Source organism: Cricetulus griseus, chromosome 6, assembly GCF_003668045.3.
Source record: "Cricetulus griseus strain 17A/GY chromosome 6, alternate assembly CriGri-PICRH-1.0, whole genome shotgun sequence".
In the NCBI taxonomy this organism is placed as follows: Eukaryota; Metazoa; Chordata; class Mammalia; order Rodentia; family Cricetidae; genus Cricetulus; species Cricetulus griseus.
Genome location: NC_048599.1, coordinates 22,215,700 through 22,233,932, shown reverse-complemented (window position 1 = coordinate 22,233,932; position 18,233 = coordinate 22,215,700). Strand labels below are relative to the sequence as shown.

The following is an 18,233-nucleotide window of genomic DNA, read 5'->3' as shown; positions in this document are numbered from 1 at the left end:
CTGGAGGGGTCCAGCAGCTGTGACTTGAACTAATAGAAAGTTTTAGAATAACCAGAATTCCCCACAGGGCGGGGGGGGGGGGGGGGGTGGAGGGCAGCCAGATAAACCCATCCATTAAGAAGGGAGCATGAGAAAATTCCTACCAGCTACTGACAGTGACAAAAGTGTACAGTCCGAGATCTTCTGGGGAAGTGTTCAGATGAGATCAAGTGTGGAAACAAGAAAAAATCAAGGTCAGTGTTGGTGGCTTTAAGAATGGAGAAGCTATGCATTCCAGATCTCCTGGGAGCATGAAACTGGAATGTACTCAAAGTTCGCTTAGAAGCAGTGTTAATTAGTCTGCCCACACAATGGGACGGTGTGCCCATTAGCAGAATGATAGATCTGTACACTGATGCCAACAGGTGTCACAGAAAGAGGCGGGCAAGGAAGTAGGTGAGTACGTTTAGTGTAATCCTCTTTGTGGAAAAGTTTTTAAACTATATTAATGTTACCTCTGAGGAGTAGACCTGAAGGCTGTAAAGGAAAGACACTCCTAATTTTAATAGTAATGTTTATTTCTGTGTATGTGTGCTTGCGGTATGTGTATACAAACAAACACACACACACACACACACACACACACACACACACACACACACACACACACACACACACACACACACACGTTTGGTTTGGGTTTTGTTTTTGTGTTTTGAGACAGGGTTTCTCTGTGTAGCCCTGGCTGTCCTGGAACTCAGATATCCCCCTGCCTCTGTCTCCTGAGTGCTGTCTGCCTGAGTGCTGGGATTAAAAGTGAACACCACTACACCTGGTTTATGTACACTTTTTTTTTTTTTTTTTTTTTTTTTTTTTTTTTTTTTTTTTTTGACTGTCTTGGAACTGGCTATGTAGACCAGGCTGGCCTTGAATACACAGAGATCACCTGCCTCTGCCTCCAGGGTGCTGGGATTAAATACATGTGCCACCATGCCAGACTCAATTTATATATTTTAACCAATTAAATTTTTTCCTTTTTTTTCTCTGAAAATCATAAACATAGGTATATAACCTCAAAGTTCAGAGAATTTGGCCAAGTAAAATCTTTGATATTAGTTTTGACAGGTTACCTGTTTTAAATTAACTGGTTGATTTCCAACAAAGAGCATTGATTAAATATAGAAAATATGCCACAAGCTTTTAGAAGCAGACCTGGGGTGTGAGTGTTCTTGCATTGGGGTGATGGAGTTTCAGAAGTCCATCACGAGAGCATGTTCCAGCTGCCTGTAGCTTATTGATGGCAACCCTAGAGCACTTAGTGGAAGTATTAGTCACTTCCTCATCAGTGTAGCTTCTGACCTTAAAGCTCCATGGCCTTGTCTTTTTTAAAATAGAAGAGTTTGCCATCGTTGAAAATGGTGCTCAGGTTTCAGTTACCCAAGCACAGTTGAGAGCAGCTGCTCTGCTGCTTTTCAGGAGGGAAAGGGGCAGTTCTTCCTCAGGACTCAGATAGGGGGCTGTCGCCTGGGAAAATCCCAGGTGCTTGCCATTGGATCGGTGCTGGCATAGTATGGAACTCACTCTTTCACCTTCTAATCTTTATTTTTTTCTCCTTCATTCAGTGGATCCGGATTGGTGCCAATGTCTCCAATTTCACCTTTGCTCCTAGCACAATTATCTTTCACCTGGGACATGCTGGTAAGTGCCCCAGGCCGCTAATTTCGTTTAACCTCCTCTGACATTTTGCCTGCCCACGAAAAAGTCTGTTAAGTAGGTCCACAACCTATTAACTATAATGGCTTAATAGTATAACATTTCCCTCTTCCTCCTGGCCTTTTAGGACAGTTAATATGATGATAAGCCTGTTTGGTCCATCAGCTTAGAACAGCTGTCACTCCATTGGGCCTCATTGTACTGGAGGGGCTGTGGCAAAAATCATTTGCCCTCATTTAATGGCCCTGTTCATTTCCAGAGATTACTTACTCAGCGTGTCTTTACACTGAGCCATCTTCCTGGATGAAAAGCATTTAATACAGTTTCCAAAGGTTATCTTTCCCCACTCCATCGATCTTCACATTTGCTGGTGGCTCTCTCTGGACAGTAATAGAAACAGTCCCCTACCTCTGTCAGTCACACTGTCCTCCATTGTTCTTTGGAGGGTGTAGATCCTAAACAGCCTAAACATAACATAACAGGGCAATAAATTCCCAGATCATTAAGCACTTCCAAGCCTTTATATTTCACTGGAAAGTTCAATATTTTAATTCCTTTACCTCTCCAAGGAGTCACCATCTCTGCATCCATTGTACATGGCTACTCCAGGGGTCCGTAGAGTCTCTTGACATTCCAGGCAAATATGCATCTGCATTTTTCTGAGGGAAGAAAGTCTGTAACTTTGGTCATATTCTCACAGTGGTCTCAAAAATGCTTAAGCATCCATGTGGTAGTTCATCTGTCATCCTGAGTAGAACTGGCATGGTGACCTTTTTCCCCCACTTAGCTACTGGACTTGAATGACAGCCCTCCTGGGTCAGGCTAGGAACAAGACCTGAATAGAAATGTATTTAGAGTCATGACTTTCTGGGCCAGTCTGCTTTTGTATGTATTTCCTCATTTGATTCTCATTATTCAACCCTGATGGCGTTGATTAGGGCAGGAACTATGATCCATTTTGATGGTAAGAAAATTTGGTCTCCAAGAAACTTAACTGACCCCATTCCACTGAGCCTTCCCAGGCCTCTTCACTCACATCCTAGCCACAGTGGCAAATCATTGTTGGTATGGTTCTAATGAAAAGGAAGTGACTAATTGGTTTATGTCCTGAATATTTTTATTAAAAATTTGAGACAAAAAATGATATGTCTCAGATACTATAAAGTAAAGACATAGTCCTACATGAAGGAAACACAAAATAGACAGGAATAGGCCTGTAGATCAGAGAGTGGTAAAGTAGCTGAAGTCAGATTTTTACCTCTAGATTTCTTAGTAAACAAGGCAAGTATACTGAGTCATCCACTCTCTGCTGTTAGGGTTAGGGTTAAACATGAAAACTGCCTGGAAATGCTGACCTTTATGACAGCAGGCCCTGCCCCTTACTACCCCCTCCCCCCAATTTTCCCTGCTTCATTTAATTGGATGTCATGACATTTCTTGTAGCAATGCTGGGGCTCATGTATGTCTACTGGACTCAGCTCAACATGTTCCAGACCCTGAAGTACCTGGCTGTCCTGGGCACTGTGACATTTCTGGCTGGCAATCGAATGCTGGCCCAACAGGCAGTCAAGAGGTGAGGCTGGGGATGGACCAAGCTCCAGGGTGGGTAAGAGATGTTTGTGTGGGCACTGCCAGCCTAGCTCTGAGACCACAAAGCTATGTGGCAGAATGATTGACATCCTTAGGGGCAAGTCTGACACCTTCATGCAGCCCATTAGAGAAACCATAAGCAGGTCTTTTAAAGAGGAAAGTAACCTTAGTCACCAGTTGTCCTACACATTAGAAAAGGGGGGGGGTAGCTGTGTTATGTCAACTAAAGTGTGTTATATAAGTGGTGTAGAGATGTTAACTTGCTGGCTGTGTGAAAATCCTTCTTCTTGTCCTGTCCTCCTCCTGTGACCCCAGAGTGGCACCTCTGGGGCTCTGGGTGGTGCCAGAGCTCTTCCTCCCACCCATAGGTTTATGTTCTGCCCCTCGGCAGTTTTGTAGGCTTGGCAGCAGCTCCCAGCAGAAACATCCACTCAGGAGCCCACGCTGCTACCAGGAATCAGACAGCCTAAGAGGCAAACAAATGCTCAGACCTTGATGTGGTGGCAGCTTGACTTTCAGAACAGAATTGGAGGCAAATTTAAATGTCACACAGGTGTTTCTCATTGATTTGACTTTATTAGAACCTGACTGATTTCAGCCACGCAAAGGCCAATAAGAAAAGGTCAGAATTGCTTTCACCTTAGAAAGAAATCATTTTCAGACTCACTTTGCTTTCTCCCCTCTGGGACTTATGCTGGCAGAATGGAACCCAGTAGCATGTCTTTAAACACACTGCCAGTTAGATCTGTTTGATCCAAGAGGGGTGTTATCAAGGAGACTACTGATGACTGGACAAGGTGGGGGTTCTCATTCTGAGCTTTGGAGTGCCTCACCATGAGCTCCTGTGCAAACATTCTTGACTTCCCTGTGCCAATCTGGGTCCAATCAGAGCTGCCCTCAGTAGCTGCTTCACTCTCCTGCCACTGTGCTTTGCATCTACAAAAGGCCAGGGCTTGGTTGTTTTTCCCAAACGGAACACTGTTCCTTGCAACAAACAGTCTGGTCTCCCAACAGGAGAGCAGAAAGCTGGTCTCTGTGACTTCTTTCTTTCCTGAAAATTGTCCATGAGACCAGTGAAGTCACGGGGAGAGCAGTGTAAGGAAACGGTTCCCTTTCCCTTAGAGTCCATGTGTCAGGAATTCCTGTGAATCCCAACTTGTATGCACTTGCTGGAAAGAGCCACGCCTTTCATTAGAGGCCCAGTGGCTCCCCCACCCCTCAGCCCCCTTCTCAAATCCAGAGCCTGTGCTGTCTGGGAAGAGGACCCGCCTTGACAGGAGCTCTGGTCAGGGTTACCATATGTGTCCTCAGCTTGTTCTCTCTCGCTGTCCTTTCTTGATTCTCAAACCCTCTTTCCTTTGGCAGGATCGCTGCAGAGCAGAGCAGTAGATTGGCAAAATATAGGACACTACGGTAAAGATGAAGGGCGACTCATCCCAGAAGCAGGCTCCCTTTTCCATCTTGCCCACTTCATGCATGCTGGTTACTGTCCTGTTTTCAGCCTGCTCGTTCCTCCCAACTGTTCCCTACACCAGGGTGAATTCTGAGGCCATTTTGCAGCTTACTGGATGAGATTGTGGCTGGACCAGGGCAACTTCCCCATGGGGTGCTGGTGGATATACAATAACCCTGTGTGAGAACAAGAGTTGAGGATAAGACAGTTCTAACCTGGGCTTCTTGACCCCTGTCATCCACCCAGACTATATGGATCCACTAAACAATGGTTCCATGGCAACTCCTGGCACACCTTGTCACTGCTTCTAGGCCTTTCCATAAACCCTGATCTCTACTTGGCCGAACCATGTGATTTGGTGAGATTCAGCTGTGAATGACTCATGGAATGAATCAAAGCAGAATCGTGTCTGCTCAGGGCATGATACACAGCTGGCCTCCTTCTGAGAGCTCTTGCTGAGGAGGCAGTGTCGTAAGGACTGGGGCAAAGGCAGAGTGCTGCTCCATGGGTCTGCTCCTGTAGATGAGGGGCCCTGAGGAGTTCTGTGGGGCTTTTGTCCCTTGTGTCACAACTAGTCATCTCCCTCAATCCAGCACTGTCATGTAAACCCATGGACCATGCAAACAAGAGCGTAGCTGCCACCCAGGGGTGGGCTGGATTGGGCCTGTGTGACATAGTTGGCTGACCTCTGCCTTAAACCACAAGTGGGACGGAAGTATTTTGATTTTCACATCATGTCTCCTTTTATCCTTTTGTCTTGGAAATAGCTTTCCCTGCCAAAGAAAGAAAGCAAATCCCAGCACACCTAAGTTTTAATCCTCTGAAAATAGGAAAAGTCAACAAAAACCAGAGGGCTTAGAGCTCTTTCAGTGCAGTGTGAGTATAAGTTGGGTCACCTTGTCCTTAATACAGAGAGAAAGTGGTATTGTTTTTAGAGGGGGTTGTTTTTGTTGTTGTTTTCAGGTTTAAGCAAGGTGTAGTGCCAGACTTGGTAGCTTACACCTGTAATTCCAGCATTTGGAAGGCAGAGGCAGGAGGATGAGGAGTTTAATATCTCCTGGGCTATAGGAGACCCTGTGTCTCCTATAAATAAGTAATAATTATTTATAAAATATTATAAATAAATAAATAAATAAAAATAATTATTATAAAATAAAATAAATAAGTAATGAATCAACAATCAAGAATAAGCATGTAGTCATGTACCTGCCGCCTCAGTAAGATAGACTCATTGTAGTCTAAGAGGCTCCCTGTGCCTGTGTGGGCTGTCCCTCCCACCACTCCCCTGTACCTGTGTGGGCTGTCCCTCCCACCACTCCCCTGTACCTGTGGGGGCTGTCCCTCCCACCACTCCCCTGTACCTGTGGGGGCTGTCCCTCCCACCACTCCCCTGTACCTGTGGAGGCTGTCCCTCCCACCACTCCCCTGTACCTGTGGGGGCTGTCCCTCCCACCACTCCCCTGTACCTGTGGGGGCTGTCCTTCCTACCACTCCCCTGTACCTGTGGAGGCTGTCCCTCCCACTGCCCTGTATCCTGACCTTCCTCATTCAGTTTTGCCCTAAATTCTAGTTGCTCTGTCTGAGGTGTTTGCTTTCAGAACTGGTCCTTTGCGACTTGTTGAGTTCTTTGATTCTTTACTCTGATTCTGAAACCCCTGACCCCTCCTGCTGCCCAAGTCTGACTTTTGGAGCCTTTGGGACTTTTTGGGGCAGGGACCAAGTGTGCAGACTTAACCTCTGTGGCTCAGTGCTGCCAACTGAGGCTACATATTGGTTTAAGTGGATGGTCTCAGTTCTTCAAAGTCTAGCGTTGCTAATTCTGCCACCTCATTTCATACCTTAGCTGTCCTTCCAGCATGGACATTACCAGGCATACACCCTAATGTTAGGGATTTCTGAGCATTGGTAAAGAATTTGAGGCACACACTCTGGTCCTGTGTGCCTTCCTTGGAACTGTTTAGTGATTGGTTTGCAGCCTGCCATTCTGTGAGACTGACATAATCTCTGTAGTCCTCTCTATGACCCCACTGCCCACTGAGAATGTAGTGTCCTGCTTCTGCTTGCCATGGGCTTGCTGCTGTCACCTGATTGCACTGTATGTGGATTACCAGTTTCTCTTCCCCTGCTTCCACAGCGCTTACAATCAGGGGGAGGTGGGGGAAAGGTGGCAGAGAGATTAGATTCTCATCTCATCTGAGAAGTGTGCATGCATCCCAGCACTCAAGAGGCTGAGGCAGGAGGATCACAAGTTTGGGACCAGCCTGAGCTACATAACAAAACCCTCCTCAAAAACAAAACAAAACAAACAAACCAAAAAACAACAACAACAACAACAACAACAACAAAAAAAAAAAAAAAAACACCAAAACCAACCAACCAGCCTACACACCAAAAAGAAAAAAGAAAAACCAAAGCGATGGTTTTTGTGAGCCAAGTGCCATTTTCCATCCTCATTCTGTATTAGGTTAGGTGCCAAGTCTGTACTGGCAGGCTTATACTGTCTCTGTTTTTAATGCTTGAGCCCTCCCATCTTCTGGCCTGCACTGTGAGGGTGTGCCTGGAATTACCTCACCTATACTTGTACATGCTGCTTCCATGGTTGTCAGGTTTGCTTCCTGGCTTTCAAGCTGTCATGGGCTTCAGTTATTTTTTGAAATGAGATGAAGCACATATAAATGGAACCAGTAGATACAGGGATGTCCCCTTGTTAATAACATCTTCCAGTGGGAGAATATCTTGATCTCCCTGTTGTCCCACTTAGGAACCATAACTTTCAGTTGAAACCATCAGTAATTGTGTCTGTCTTCATTTTCTTCCAGAACAGCACATTAGTTCCTGAAGAAGGTTGAAGACCCCTGCAAACTGAAATGATTGGTTAGCAAGGAGTGAAGACAATTCATAGTGTGAAAAAAGGAATAAGGGGAAAACAAAACAGAAAATGAAAAGATTCTGTTATTTAAAAAGAAAAGAGTTGAGATATGGTTACACTTTTACTTGTTTCTTACTTTCTGTTTTACAGAGCAGATACGTTTGGGCCCAGATTGTCTGTCCCTTTGTCATGATGCCTGGCAAGATGCTGTGACTATCCCAAATGTTGTTCATTTGAAAAGTTGAAATCTGTAATTCATCTACTTTGGAATAAAGAGAATGATGATAGGAACTTTATTCCCGTTTTCGGGCCCTAGAGTATATAATGCGAGGGTGTAGCTGGGACTGGGTTGTTAGTGGCTCGGCAGTCATTGTTTGGTCCTTCTTACCTCTTTCTTAACACTACTGAGAATGGCCCAGAAAAGCCTGTGTCCTTTCTGCTCCAGCAGTGAGCACTTGATAGGAGCGCACTTGTAGGGTTTACAGATCCTTTGTGTTCAGCCACAAGGACCTGCTGTAGGCCTTTGCCTTGAAAGTTTGGGCTTGGTGTGCAGAGAAGAGTTAGAATTGTCTCAAAAGAGAAAGCTGACTACTGCCTCAGTCCATTCCATGAATGGAATTTAGAAACAGTAATAGATAATTTAGAAACAGCAAAATAGGTGGATAAATAAATAATTTATAAATAACAAGATAGGTAGATAGATCTTACAGTCTTGGGAACTAGAACTTGAAGGCACTGGCACATTTGGTATGCAGTGAGAGAGACTTCCCTCTAGATGATGTTGGTGCTGTCTCAGTGTTCCCAGTGATAGAAGGGACAGAATGACAAAAGCAGCTAGCTAGTTCCCCAGGCCCTTGAATAAAGGGAATAATCCATACACTTGTGTGAATCGCCCCACCTGTTCATGCCATGCATTGGGGATTCCTTTCAACGTGATTTTGGAGGGACTCTAATTCAAACCATAGCACTGACCACTTGGGTAAACGTCTGTCATCCCAGCACTCCTGCAGTGAGGTGGGAAGTACACAGGAAACTAACCTGGACAGTGGTGAACAGCTAGCCTGGAGTACATAGAGAAACACTGCCTCAGCAGGTAGAACTGACTTCTCACACGGAAACACACATAAATAGTAATACTTAGTGTGCTGAGCCATCTCTCCAGCCCAAATAGTAATATTTAAAAAACAAATGTATATGACTAAAATTTGGCCCATTGTCTTTATGCTATTGAAACAATATGGCCAGGCGGTGGTGGTGCACACCTTTAATCCCAGCACTCGGGAGATAGAGACGGGCGGATCTCTGTGAGTTCGAGGCCAGCCTGGTCTACAGAGCGAGTGCCAGGATAGGCTCCAAAGCTACACAGAGAAAACCCTGTTTCGAAAAACCAAAAAAAAAAAAAATACGTTGCATGGTGGCACCCATTTATAATTTACTCAGGCTGAAGCAGGCAGAATATGAGATCCAGAATAGACAAGGCTATATCTTAGAATCTTTATTAAATTTGGGGTATAGAGGTTGCTTTCTAGGCTAAGGAAGGGAAAGGCAAGGCTTGAACTCTTATCTGGAATTCTGCAGTTGTAGGCCTCATTTCTTCCAAAGGCTGCAAACCAGTAGCCTATAAGTATTTTGTTTTTATCCATGGTAGTTACTAGTTGAACAAGATGCCAACATTTAAAAATTGAGACATTTGGGCTAGGAAAATGGCTCAGTGCATGAAAGGTCTATAGTTTAAGCATGAGTTTGACCCCAGTACCCATGGCTAAATGATGAATATACTTGTAATTTCAACACTGAAGAAGCAGGTAAATGTCCAGAGCTCCTACCATAGTCTGTAAGCCCCAGGCCAGCAAAAGGCCATCTCAGAAACAAGGTAGATGATCCCTGAAGTTGACCCCTGGCCCCCATGCGCACACATTTACAGACAGACAGACACACAACACACACACACATACACACACACACAAATTATTAGAGATTTTATTTTTAAAAAACCTGGATTTTGAGGGGCTCTGTAGTTAAGAGCACATACTGCTCTTGCAGAGGACTCCCAACTTGAGTTTCCAGTACCTACATGGGACAGCTCACAACCACTTTAACTCCATGTTGTCCAAGTGGGCTTGGCTAGCCACTGAGCCCCAGAGATCTGCCTAGCTCTTCCTCTGAAGTGGGATTGTAAGAGTCAGGCACCACGCCTGGCGTTTTTATTGGCACTGGAGATCTAACTGGAGACCTGCTGTCATAGCCAGTGTGTTACGACTGAATCCTCTCACTAGTTAAGTTAGGACTATGAAATGTTTGTTGAGACATGGTCTGAGCTGGGCGGTGGTGGTGCAGTCTTTAATCCCAGCGCTCAGGAGCCAGAAGCAGATGGATTTGCAAGTTTGAAGCCACCCTGGTCAACAGAGCTGATTCCAGGACAGTTGGCTACACAGAGAAACCCCATCTCAACCAAAAGAGAGATTCAAGGTCCCACCATGTAGCCCAAGCTGACCTGGAGCTCATAACCCTCCTGCCTCAGTCTCCCTAGGATTGGATTATAAAACGAACCACCAGTCACAGCCCTTGACTATCTTTTACTTTCTGGTAGTTTCCCAGGTTTCACTCAGGTGTCCCCATCATAAATCAAGAGCATCTGTCGTGATCATGAAATCCTGGACCGTGTCAATAGAAGCCCAGTGAGCAGTTTGCTGCAAGTCTACCTGTACTGATAGTTTAATGCTCCAGCTCATAGTTATGAGGAGCCACAAAGAGCACACCCCTTCCCACAGCCATCAGCTCCTGGCTTTCCTTCCTGGTGTGTGACCCGGTACCAGTGGTCTGCATTGGTGGGCAGCCTTCCAGTAAGCAGAGTTCTGCCCCCTCCAAAGGGCAGCTGTATGGAGTAATGTAGGGAGTCTTCCTGCGAACTCCAATACGAACACAAAAGGGACAAGTCCTCCATTGATTAGAAAACATCAGTCTTGAGTAGAGCCCCTCGGGAGTGGGGAGTGCCCAGCTCCTCTATGGAGAGGAACTGTCTTTTAAGCATCATTAGTGTCTCTGCTAGTGGACATAAAGCCCAGGGTTTCTGCAGCGGTTTTGCCCTCTGTAATTGCATTCACCTCAAAACCCACAAGTAGCCTCAGTTCTCAGCAGTCATTATTTCATTTGAAAAACTAATTGAAAGTTGAGAAAGCCCGGTGTTTTTGTGTTTGTTGCGATAGGGCAGGGAAAGAGATGAGCAGGTGGGGCCAGGGAGGGGGTGTGGGTCTCCCATTCAGCTCAGCTTCTCCTTTGTCCCAGACCTTGGCAGGTTCCCCGCCTCCTGCCGCTCTGCCTGCCTTCTGGTCTAGCCTTCTCCTCTGGAGGAGCTTTTGTTTCCCATTGTTCTCATTGTCTCCTCCACCCGGCACCCAATGGTCTCCAACAGTGCATTTCCCACGCTTTGCATTGCTTGTCTAGGCTGCGGGTGGGGGAGCAGGTGGTCTTTCCTAGCCCTGGTGCTGGGAGATTTGATACCTGGCTGCAGCCTTCCCAGGATTGAGGTCAAGTGCTTCCCTTTCCTACTGGCAGTGAACTAGGCTGGCTGGGAAAACCAAGAGGTAGGAGTCCCGTCTAATTTTAAATGCTGTGGTTACATTTACACTTTTTATCAATTATTCCAGACATCCCATCATCCAGGCTTCACAGTCGTCTTTTTTGTTTGTTTCTGTTTTTGTTTTTCAAGACAGGGTCTCTCTCTATGTAGACTTGGAATTCACTCTGGAGACCAGACTGGCCATGAACTCACAGAGATCTATGCCTCTGCCTTCTTAGTGCTGGGATTAAAGGGGTTTGCCACTGTTAGTAATTAAGAATAATGGGTTGGGACAGCAGGTGGCAGGTGTCATCCCCCCCCCCCCCCCCGTCCAGCACTGGGACTGCAAAGATTGCACTCCCGGGGCGGGTGATGGACAGTGGGCAGATAGGGAAACAGAGACCTACAGATGTGACTCAGGGTGAAAGTTTATTGAGGGGGAGAAGAAAATAAGGTAAAGAGACATAGAGACACAGAGATGACAGAAGAGAAGAGGGAGACAGGAAAAGTCCTATCTGCCCAGGGGAACAGCAGGAAAGAGAACATAAGTGGGTAGGGTCTGTCTTTTAAAGGGGTCCTTTGCACCTGAATGCAGTCTACTTAGCCTTGGAACCCTGGGCTGACCAGAGTACCGCCTGAGTGCATTCTGCCAGGTGACAGGGACAGGCCACCATAATGCCTAAATCCTTACATTAACAGTCTACAGTAGGTTGGCAGTTTTTATAAGATTAAGACTTTAAATTACATTTCTGTCAGGTTTAGCCTTAAAAATACTATTTTGAATTGAAGCTCCTTTAGTGTCAAAACCTTTTAATGACCTTAGGAAGAAATCAAGATAGTCATTCTGTGGAAATTAAACATATATTGTTAGTCAGATTCACTCCAGATAAATATTATTCAGCCTTTCCCTGGTCCCAGGACTCACTTCCCTCATCTTGGGACTCCTCTCGGGAACCCCTCCCTCATCTTATGGTCCTCCTCCCCTCAAGTACCAGGACCTAAGAATTTTTTTTTTCCTAAACCATACCTTGTCCTCTGCTCCGCCAACATCTTTCCAGGTCTAAGAGGCGCCAGGGAGTTCCATACAGCCTGGACTGTGATGAAACCACCAGCTACCCCAGGACATGGCAGCATCCCAGCTTTCACAGGTTTCCCAAAGATGGTCAATGCCCGCCCCCCAGGTCAGCAGAAAGTAGTCTGGAGAACTCGACCCCAATATTTCCTAACCTGCCACACCTAACTCCTCACCTTTTTAATAATAATTAAAGGTGGAAATGTAAGGATTCAAGCATTATGCTGGTCTGTCCCTGTCACCTGGCAGAATGTACTCAGGCGGTACTCTGGTCAGCCCAGGGTTCAATGGCTAAGTAGTCTGCATGCAGGTGCAAAGGACCCCTTTAAAAGACAGACCCTGCCCACTTATGTTCTCTTTCCTGCTGTTCCCCTGGGGCAGATAGGACTTTTCCTGTCTCCCTCTTCTGTCTTCTCTGTGTCTGTATGTCTTGTCTCTTTACCTTATTTTCTTACCTCCCCCTCAATAAACTTTTACTATGAGTCACGTCTATAGGTCTCTGTTTCCCCATCCATCACTCACCCCAGGACTGAGATCCTTGTGGTCCCAGCCCAGGACCGGGGATCTACCACCTGTGGTCCCAACACATTAAGCTTTATTCCTAACAGCCACCATTTCTGGGCTACAGTTGTCAATTTTTAAGGCTTACTTACACTAAAATGGATTTTTGGGGGACAGTGTTGTATGTATCCCAGATTGACCTGAATTTACTGTGTAGCCAAGGACAGTCATCTATTTTCTGAGACATTGTCTCTCAGTGGGTCTTGGGACTCACAGACCAGACTAAACTGATTGGCCAGTGAGGCTTAGGGAATCATCTTTCTCAACACCCCTACACACACACACACACACACACACACACACACACACACACACACACACACACACACACACACCATGGACAGCTCTGATGGAACTGACAGAGACTACAGGCATGTCCTCCTGTGCCCGACTTTTAGGAACTGAACTCAGGTCCTCATGCTTGCTTGCACAGCAAGAACTTTATCGACTGAGCTAACTCTCTAGCTCCTTATACTTTGCAATGCTACCCTGGGAAAGGTAGCCGTATAAACCATGTTAAAAAAAAAAAATCAGATTGACAAAGGAAATTGAAATGCAGATCAGGATGGGGGTTTTATTGTATTTACAGGAAGGAGAGGTTCAGAAACGAAGTGGAAGTGACTGGGTCCAGTTGTATTTGAGGTATGGGTGGCTCAAGCCTCCACTGAAGGCTTCATCCTTGGGAATCCCTGCTGCAGAAAGAAAGAAAGAAAGAGACACTCAATCTAGACTCTAGAAAGCAAAGGCGGAGCTTCCGGGTTCCCAGAGGTGGGAGGTGGTGGCAGGAAAGATGCTCATGGCTCCAGAAATGTAAATCCCACTCTTAGCCCCTGCCCTGCTAACCCCCTGCCCTGCTAACCCCCTGCCCTGCCACTGAGACCCTGGGCTGATCACTTCCCTTCTGATGAGACTACTTCTGACCCTTAGACAGGACCAGCTTCTTCCCAGGTAAATATGCGCCACACCCTACAAACCTTACTGTTGGTCACAAGTCGAATGAGCAACCTCACAAGAACAGGTGGAGATCCTCACTGTCTCTGTGAGATACAGACTCCATGAGAAGAGGCTACCCCTGATCTGAACATGGCTAATCCCCAGCCCAGGCCTTCACACACAGTATCCACTGGGTGACTGCTACACAGTGAAAAATGACTAAACTAGAATGGCAGCTTAGGCTGGCCTGGAACTTACTAAGTAGCCCAGGCTGGCCTTGAACTTTTATTTTAAAGTTTTATTTACTTAGGTGTATATTATATGTATCTGGGTATTTTTTCTGCATGTATGCTGCACACCACAAGAGAGCATCATATCCCATGGGACTACAGTTACAGATGGTCATAAGCTGCCATGTGGGTGCTGAGACCTGAACTCAGGACCTCTGGAAGAGCAGCCAGTGCTCTTAACAGTTGAGCCATCTCTGTAGTCCTGGCCTTGAACTCTTAATCTTCCTGTCTTAACCTCCCAAATACTGGGTTAACAGGCATGAGCCACCAAGCTCCACTTCTCTCAGACCCCTTGTAATATTTGGAAGGAAACAATGGCCTGTAGACTTCTTCCTTTGGGCTCCAGAGGCAGATTACCTGGTGAAAGGCACTGAATGGAATTCTTAGCCTTTGAGCCTTAGGAGGCATCAGAGTTTACCTGTTCCTTTTGTAGAGGAGGAAATTGTGGACAGATAGATCCAGAACCAGGTCTGGGTCCAGGCCTGCATCCTGCCTCCAGTCTGGTTGGTCCCCATCCTCCAAACCCTGATCATCTGCCTGATGGTGAAGCTAGTAAGCTCTGATGGTCTGATTTGGTTGGAAGGAAGGGAGCGCGTGGACAGCTCTGATGAACTGACTTGTTCGTAGATTGGTGCGGGAGCGCCCAACAGAATTGTACCGGAAGCACATGTGCCCAGTTTACAGTCAGGCTGTAGAATACAGCATTTCTTTCTGGACCATCACGCCACTCTTTGGAAACTGGAATCTCATGGGATGATATCCCAAAGTATACATAGCGAGCCAGGACTGGCTAGTCTCTTTGATCTGCCTCTTCTTGGCTTCACTTTTCCAACTTCCCTGACTCCTGGTGACAATGTGAGGATCAATGAAATGGGGAGTGGCCATTGGGACCAGCTCTGCCTCTCATGACAGTGTCCCACATGCTCGGGTCAACCACTGAGCATGGTCTTTCTTGGGCATTATAGGTTCACGGACTTCACAGGGGATCCAAGGTGTACCCTTCACGTCACTCAATGCAGTCTCTTGGGACACCTGTTAAAACTCAGGGCCTGAGATCCATACCAGAAGTACTGATAACATTTCAAGACACACTGAGCCTGGCCTCTTGTTCTGCACTGGACACACTGCAGTGGCCATCGTGCAATCCCCTCACACATATCACTTTCTGCCCCTGAGGCCTGGGGGGTAGGGAAGGGCTTTGTCCCTTTGCTTGGAAGACTAGGCCCCACCCCTGTGAAGAGAAAGTGATTCTTTGCTTTTCTTGGAAACCGAGGGAAGAAAGTCTCTAAAGTCCCTAAAGAAATCTCTCCCTGCCTCCCCCCTGCTCCCTCACCTGTGGCACACCCCCTCTACCCTGTCACCTGTGCTTCTGCAGCAGGGCTTCCAAGAGGCTCTCCAGTGACACCTGCCTGTGGTCTGCCCACATGCTGTCCACCTGACGGCCAAGCCGTACCCTGGCTCCTGGTTCCTGGTTCCTCTCCCTGCGAGTTTGGAAAGGAGAAACAGTGAGGCAGTCATTGGCTAGGATGTCCAGTCAGGGACGTAGACCTTTGCTATTCCAGTATCTGATGTGGATTCTTAGGACGCCCACCCATGTTCAGCAGCATCTGGGGAGCAGTAGGCATTGCAGTGAAGAATGCAGCACGCATATGTATACCACTGCAAAACCCTCCCCACAGATTGATAATCTTGTAGGCAGCACATTAAACAAGGGGTCAGATGTATCGTTCACCAGTAACAGGACAACCCATTGTGTGGCAGCTTCTGATACCATGGCTGAGAAGGCCACATGGATACTAAATATGAAGGTAGCTTGGATGGGTTCACTGTGAAGGGAAGTCTAGGGAGTAATGACATTTACTAGTCAAAGTTGTCAAAGTCAAGAAAATCAGGCATCTTCCAGGTTAAACTCAAAGATATGCGGAGGGCTGGAGAGATGGCTCAGCAGTTAAGAGCACTTCTTGTAGGGGACCCAGGCTTCATTCCCAGCATCCACCTCACAGCCCTCCATAACTCCAGATTCAGGGGATTTAATGCCCGCTTTTGACCTCAGAGGGCACCTGGCATGCATGTGGTACACAGACATACATGAAAGCAAAACAATCCTATACATTAAAGAGAGAGAGAGAGAGAGAGAGAGAGAGAGAGAGATGATGATGGTGATGATGATGATGATGATGGCTAAATGGAGTCTGTGATCCTACACTGGACCTAAGGTCAGGGAAGACATTATTATAAGGAATCTGTTGGGACAACTGATGAAATTTGAATAAGTGTTGTGAGTGACAGCGGCACTGAGGACAGAGGGGGTGTTGCTTGTTAGCTGTTAAGAGATGCAAGTCCCGCAGGGTAAAAGGTCATGATAATTGTAGTCATGAGACTACAATCCCAGCATTCAGGAGACAAAAGCAGGAGGCACAGAAGCAAGTCATCCTCAGATACATACTGATTTCAAGGCCGACCCTGGTATACAAGAGCTTGCATCAAAAGAAATCAATTTTAAAGTGGCTCAGATAAAATGAGAATTTTGTATTTATTTATTTTAATGTGTGTGGGTTTTGTTGTTATTGTTTGCCTACATTTATGCCTGGTGCCTGTGGAGGCCAGAAGAGGGTGTTGGATCCCCTGTGACTGGAGTTGAAGATGTGTATAAGTCTCCACATAGGTGCTGGGAATTGAACTCAGGTCCTGTGCAAAAGCAGCACTTGCTAACTCCATCCCTGTGACATTTTTGTACATTTGAAGGTTTTTCAAAACAAAACCTACAAAAGTCAGGCTGTTTGGATCTTCACTTAGCCACTCTTTGTTCATCCTTTGGAGATGGCACACAGGGTCTGTGCAACGGGGTAACGACAGGTGGTCTCAGAGACCTGAGAAGAGACTTATAGAGGTTGCCCTGGCACGGGAGTCCTCATGAACGCACATGTCCTCATGCCTAGTCTTTGTTTCTGGCCTGGAGTCCTGATCAAACAGGAACAATGACCATCAGCATTGTCACCACTGGAGCCAAGGACAGGGAGAGGCACACAGAAGGTGTAGAGGTAAATGGAGGCTTGACCTGCGCAAAATCCAGGAAGGATATATATTCTCAGTCTGTGGGTTGCAACCTCTTTGGGGGTCATATATCAGATACTTACATTACCACTCATAGCAATAGCAAAATAACAGTTATGAAGCAGCAACAAAGTAGTTTCATCGTTGGGGGTCACCACAACACGAGGAACTGTATTAAAGCGTCACAGCATTAGGAAAGTTGAGAACCACCAATATACACTGTGTCAGGACCAAATGAAGCTTGGTCCCCACCTCCTGCATCAGGCCTCCCCAGCTCTAATGCAGGGGAAGAACTACTAAAATATCTGCTTACCCCTGCTGCCTGCTCATGATGTCCTGGAGCAGTTTGCGGGCAGACAGCTGGCCCAGAACTTTCCTGTAGCTGTTGGTAAAGATGGCATCTGCATATCGACGCACCCTGTGCAAAAGGGTCAGAGGTCAGGATGGGCCTGGCGAGAGGACAGTGCAGGCCTCGCCTCCCTCTGTTGTTCTCTGTCCCCCTCACTCCCTGAGAAACTCAGAGCCTGGTTGCATGATCTCTGGGGCTCCGTGCCCGGTGCCTGCCTGAGATGAACAGTGGGCATTGTGAAGAAATAGCGGTGGCTGCAGTCAGCATCTCTCTCTGCCCATGGTAGGGAGGTCTCGGGGGTGCAGGAATCCTGGCTGCTCACCTGAAGGGCAGTGATGGGAACGGTGAACAGTGGGAGCCGCTGGTGAGGGTGAGGATCACAAAGAACACCCAGAGTGGCATCCTTCACCCCTGGGTGGGACCTGCAAAGAAGACCAGGAGGGCACAATCAGACATAGCCACAGTGTCCCCTGGGCACCACTCCATGACAAGTCCTGGTCCTCATCCTTTGGCTGGTGGGCTTTGAAAGTCAGACATACCTGTATTCAAGTTCAACACTGTCAGTCCTCAGCTCTGGCTTCCGGCTTCCCCATCTGGGATGAATGGGACAAAGCCACACTAGCTACTGCATGAGGCTGAGCAGGAAATCTGTTAACTTGGTGAAACCGCCTCTCTTGGAAAGGATGAGGGGAACACACACACACTCAGGAGAGACACAGGCAGAGAAAGCATTGCCCCTGGTTGACTTGCAGCAGGGAGCAGAGGACACCATGCTCTCAGATAAATCTGACCTCAACTCCTGGTTCTGCTC

At 46.8% G+C, this 18,233-nt stretch overlaps 2 protein-coding genes across 5 annotated transcripts in view; one reads left to right on the top strand and one right to left on the bottom strand.

Moving 5' to 3' along the window:
• Positions 1–7,900, top strand: part of Rpn2 (ribophorin II) — a 50,026-nt gene extending 42,126 nt beyond the window's left edge. The window contains exons 15-18 of one of the 3 annotated variants that reach the window (XM_027421278.2): positions 1,602–1,677; positions 3,136–3,265; positions 4,648–4,695; positions 7,555–7,900. In XM_027421278.2, coding sequence (XP_027277079.1) covers positions 1,602–1,677; positions 3,136–3,265; positions 4,648–4,695; positions 7,555–7,567 — 267 coding nt within the window. In that variant the 3' untranslated portion in view covers positions 7,568–7,900. Of the gene's footprint in view, positions 1–1,601; positions 1,678–3,135; positions 3,266–4,647; positions 4,696–5,502; positions 5,567–7,554 lie in introns of those variants that run through there. The other 2 variants (XM_027421277.2, XM_027421279.2) reach the window with 2 other exon arrangements.
• Positions 7,901–13,449: 5,549 nt separating this feature from the next.
• On the bottom strand, positions 13,450–17,824 carry Ghrh (growth hormone releasing hormone). 2 transcript variants are annotated; one of them, XM_035447145.1, is made up of 4 exons: positions 17,745–17,824; positions 17,387–17,491; positions 15,401–15,500; positions 13,450–13,485 (listed from the first exon to the last, which is right to left on the bottom strand). In XM_035447145.1, exons 1-4 carry the CDS (start codon positions 17,822–17,824, stop codon positions 13,450–13,452), a joined length of 321 nt encoding a protein of 106 aa, XP_035303036.1. The 2 variants fall into 2 exon arrangements, with proteins under 2 accessions (XP_035303036.1, XP_027277075.1); XM_027421274.2 differs by having other exon boundaries at positions 13,470–13,488; positions 15,381–15,500.
• Positions 17,825–18,233: the final 409 nt, after the last annotated feature.

Excerpts from the sequence above, each read along its gene's own strand:
- Ghrh (XM_027421274.2), bottom strand. The coding sequence starts at position 17,824 with ATGCCACTCTGGGTGTTCTTTGTGATCCTCACCCTCACCAGCGGCTCC. Across the intron at positions 17,492-17,744 it reads TTCCCATCACTGCCCTTCAG|GGTGCGTCGATATGCAGATG; the intron begins GTGAGCAGCCAG and ends CCTTTTGCACAG. Across the intron at positions 15,501-17,386 it reads ATCATGAGCAGGCAGCAGGG|GGAGAGGAACCAGGAACCAG; the intron begins GTAAGCAGATAT and ends CCAAACTCGCAG.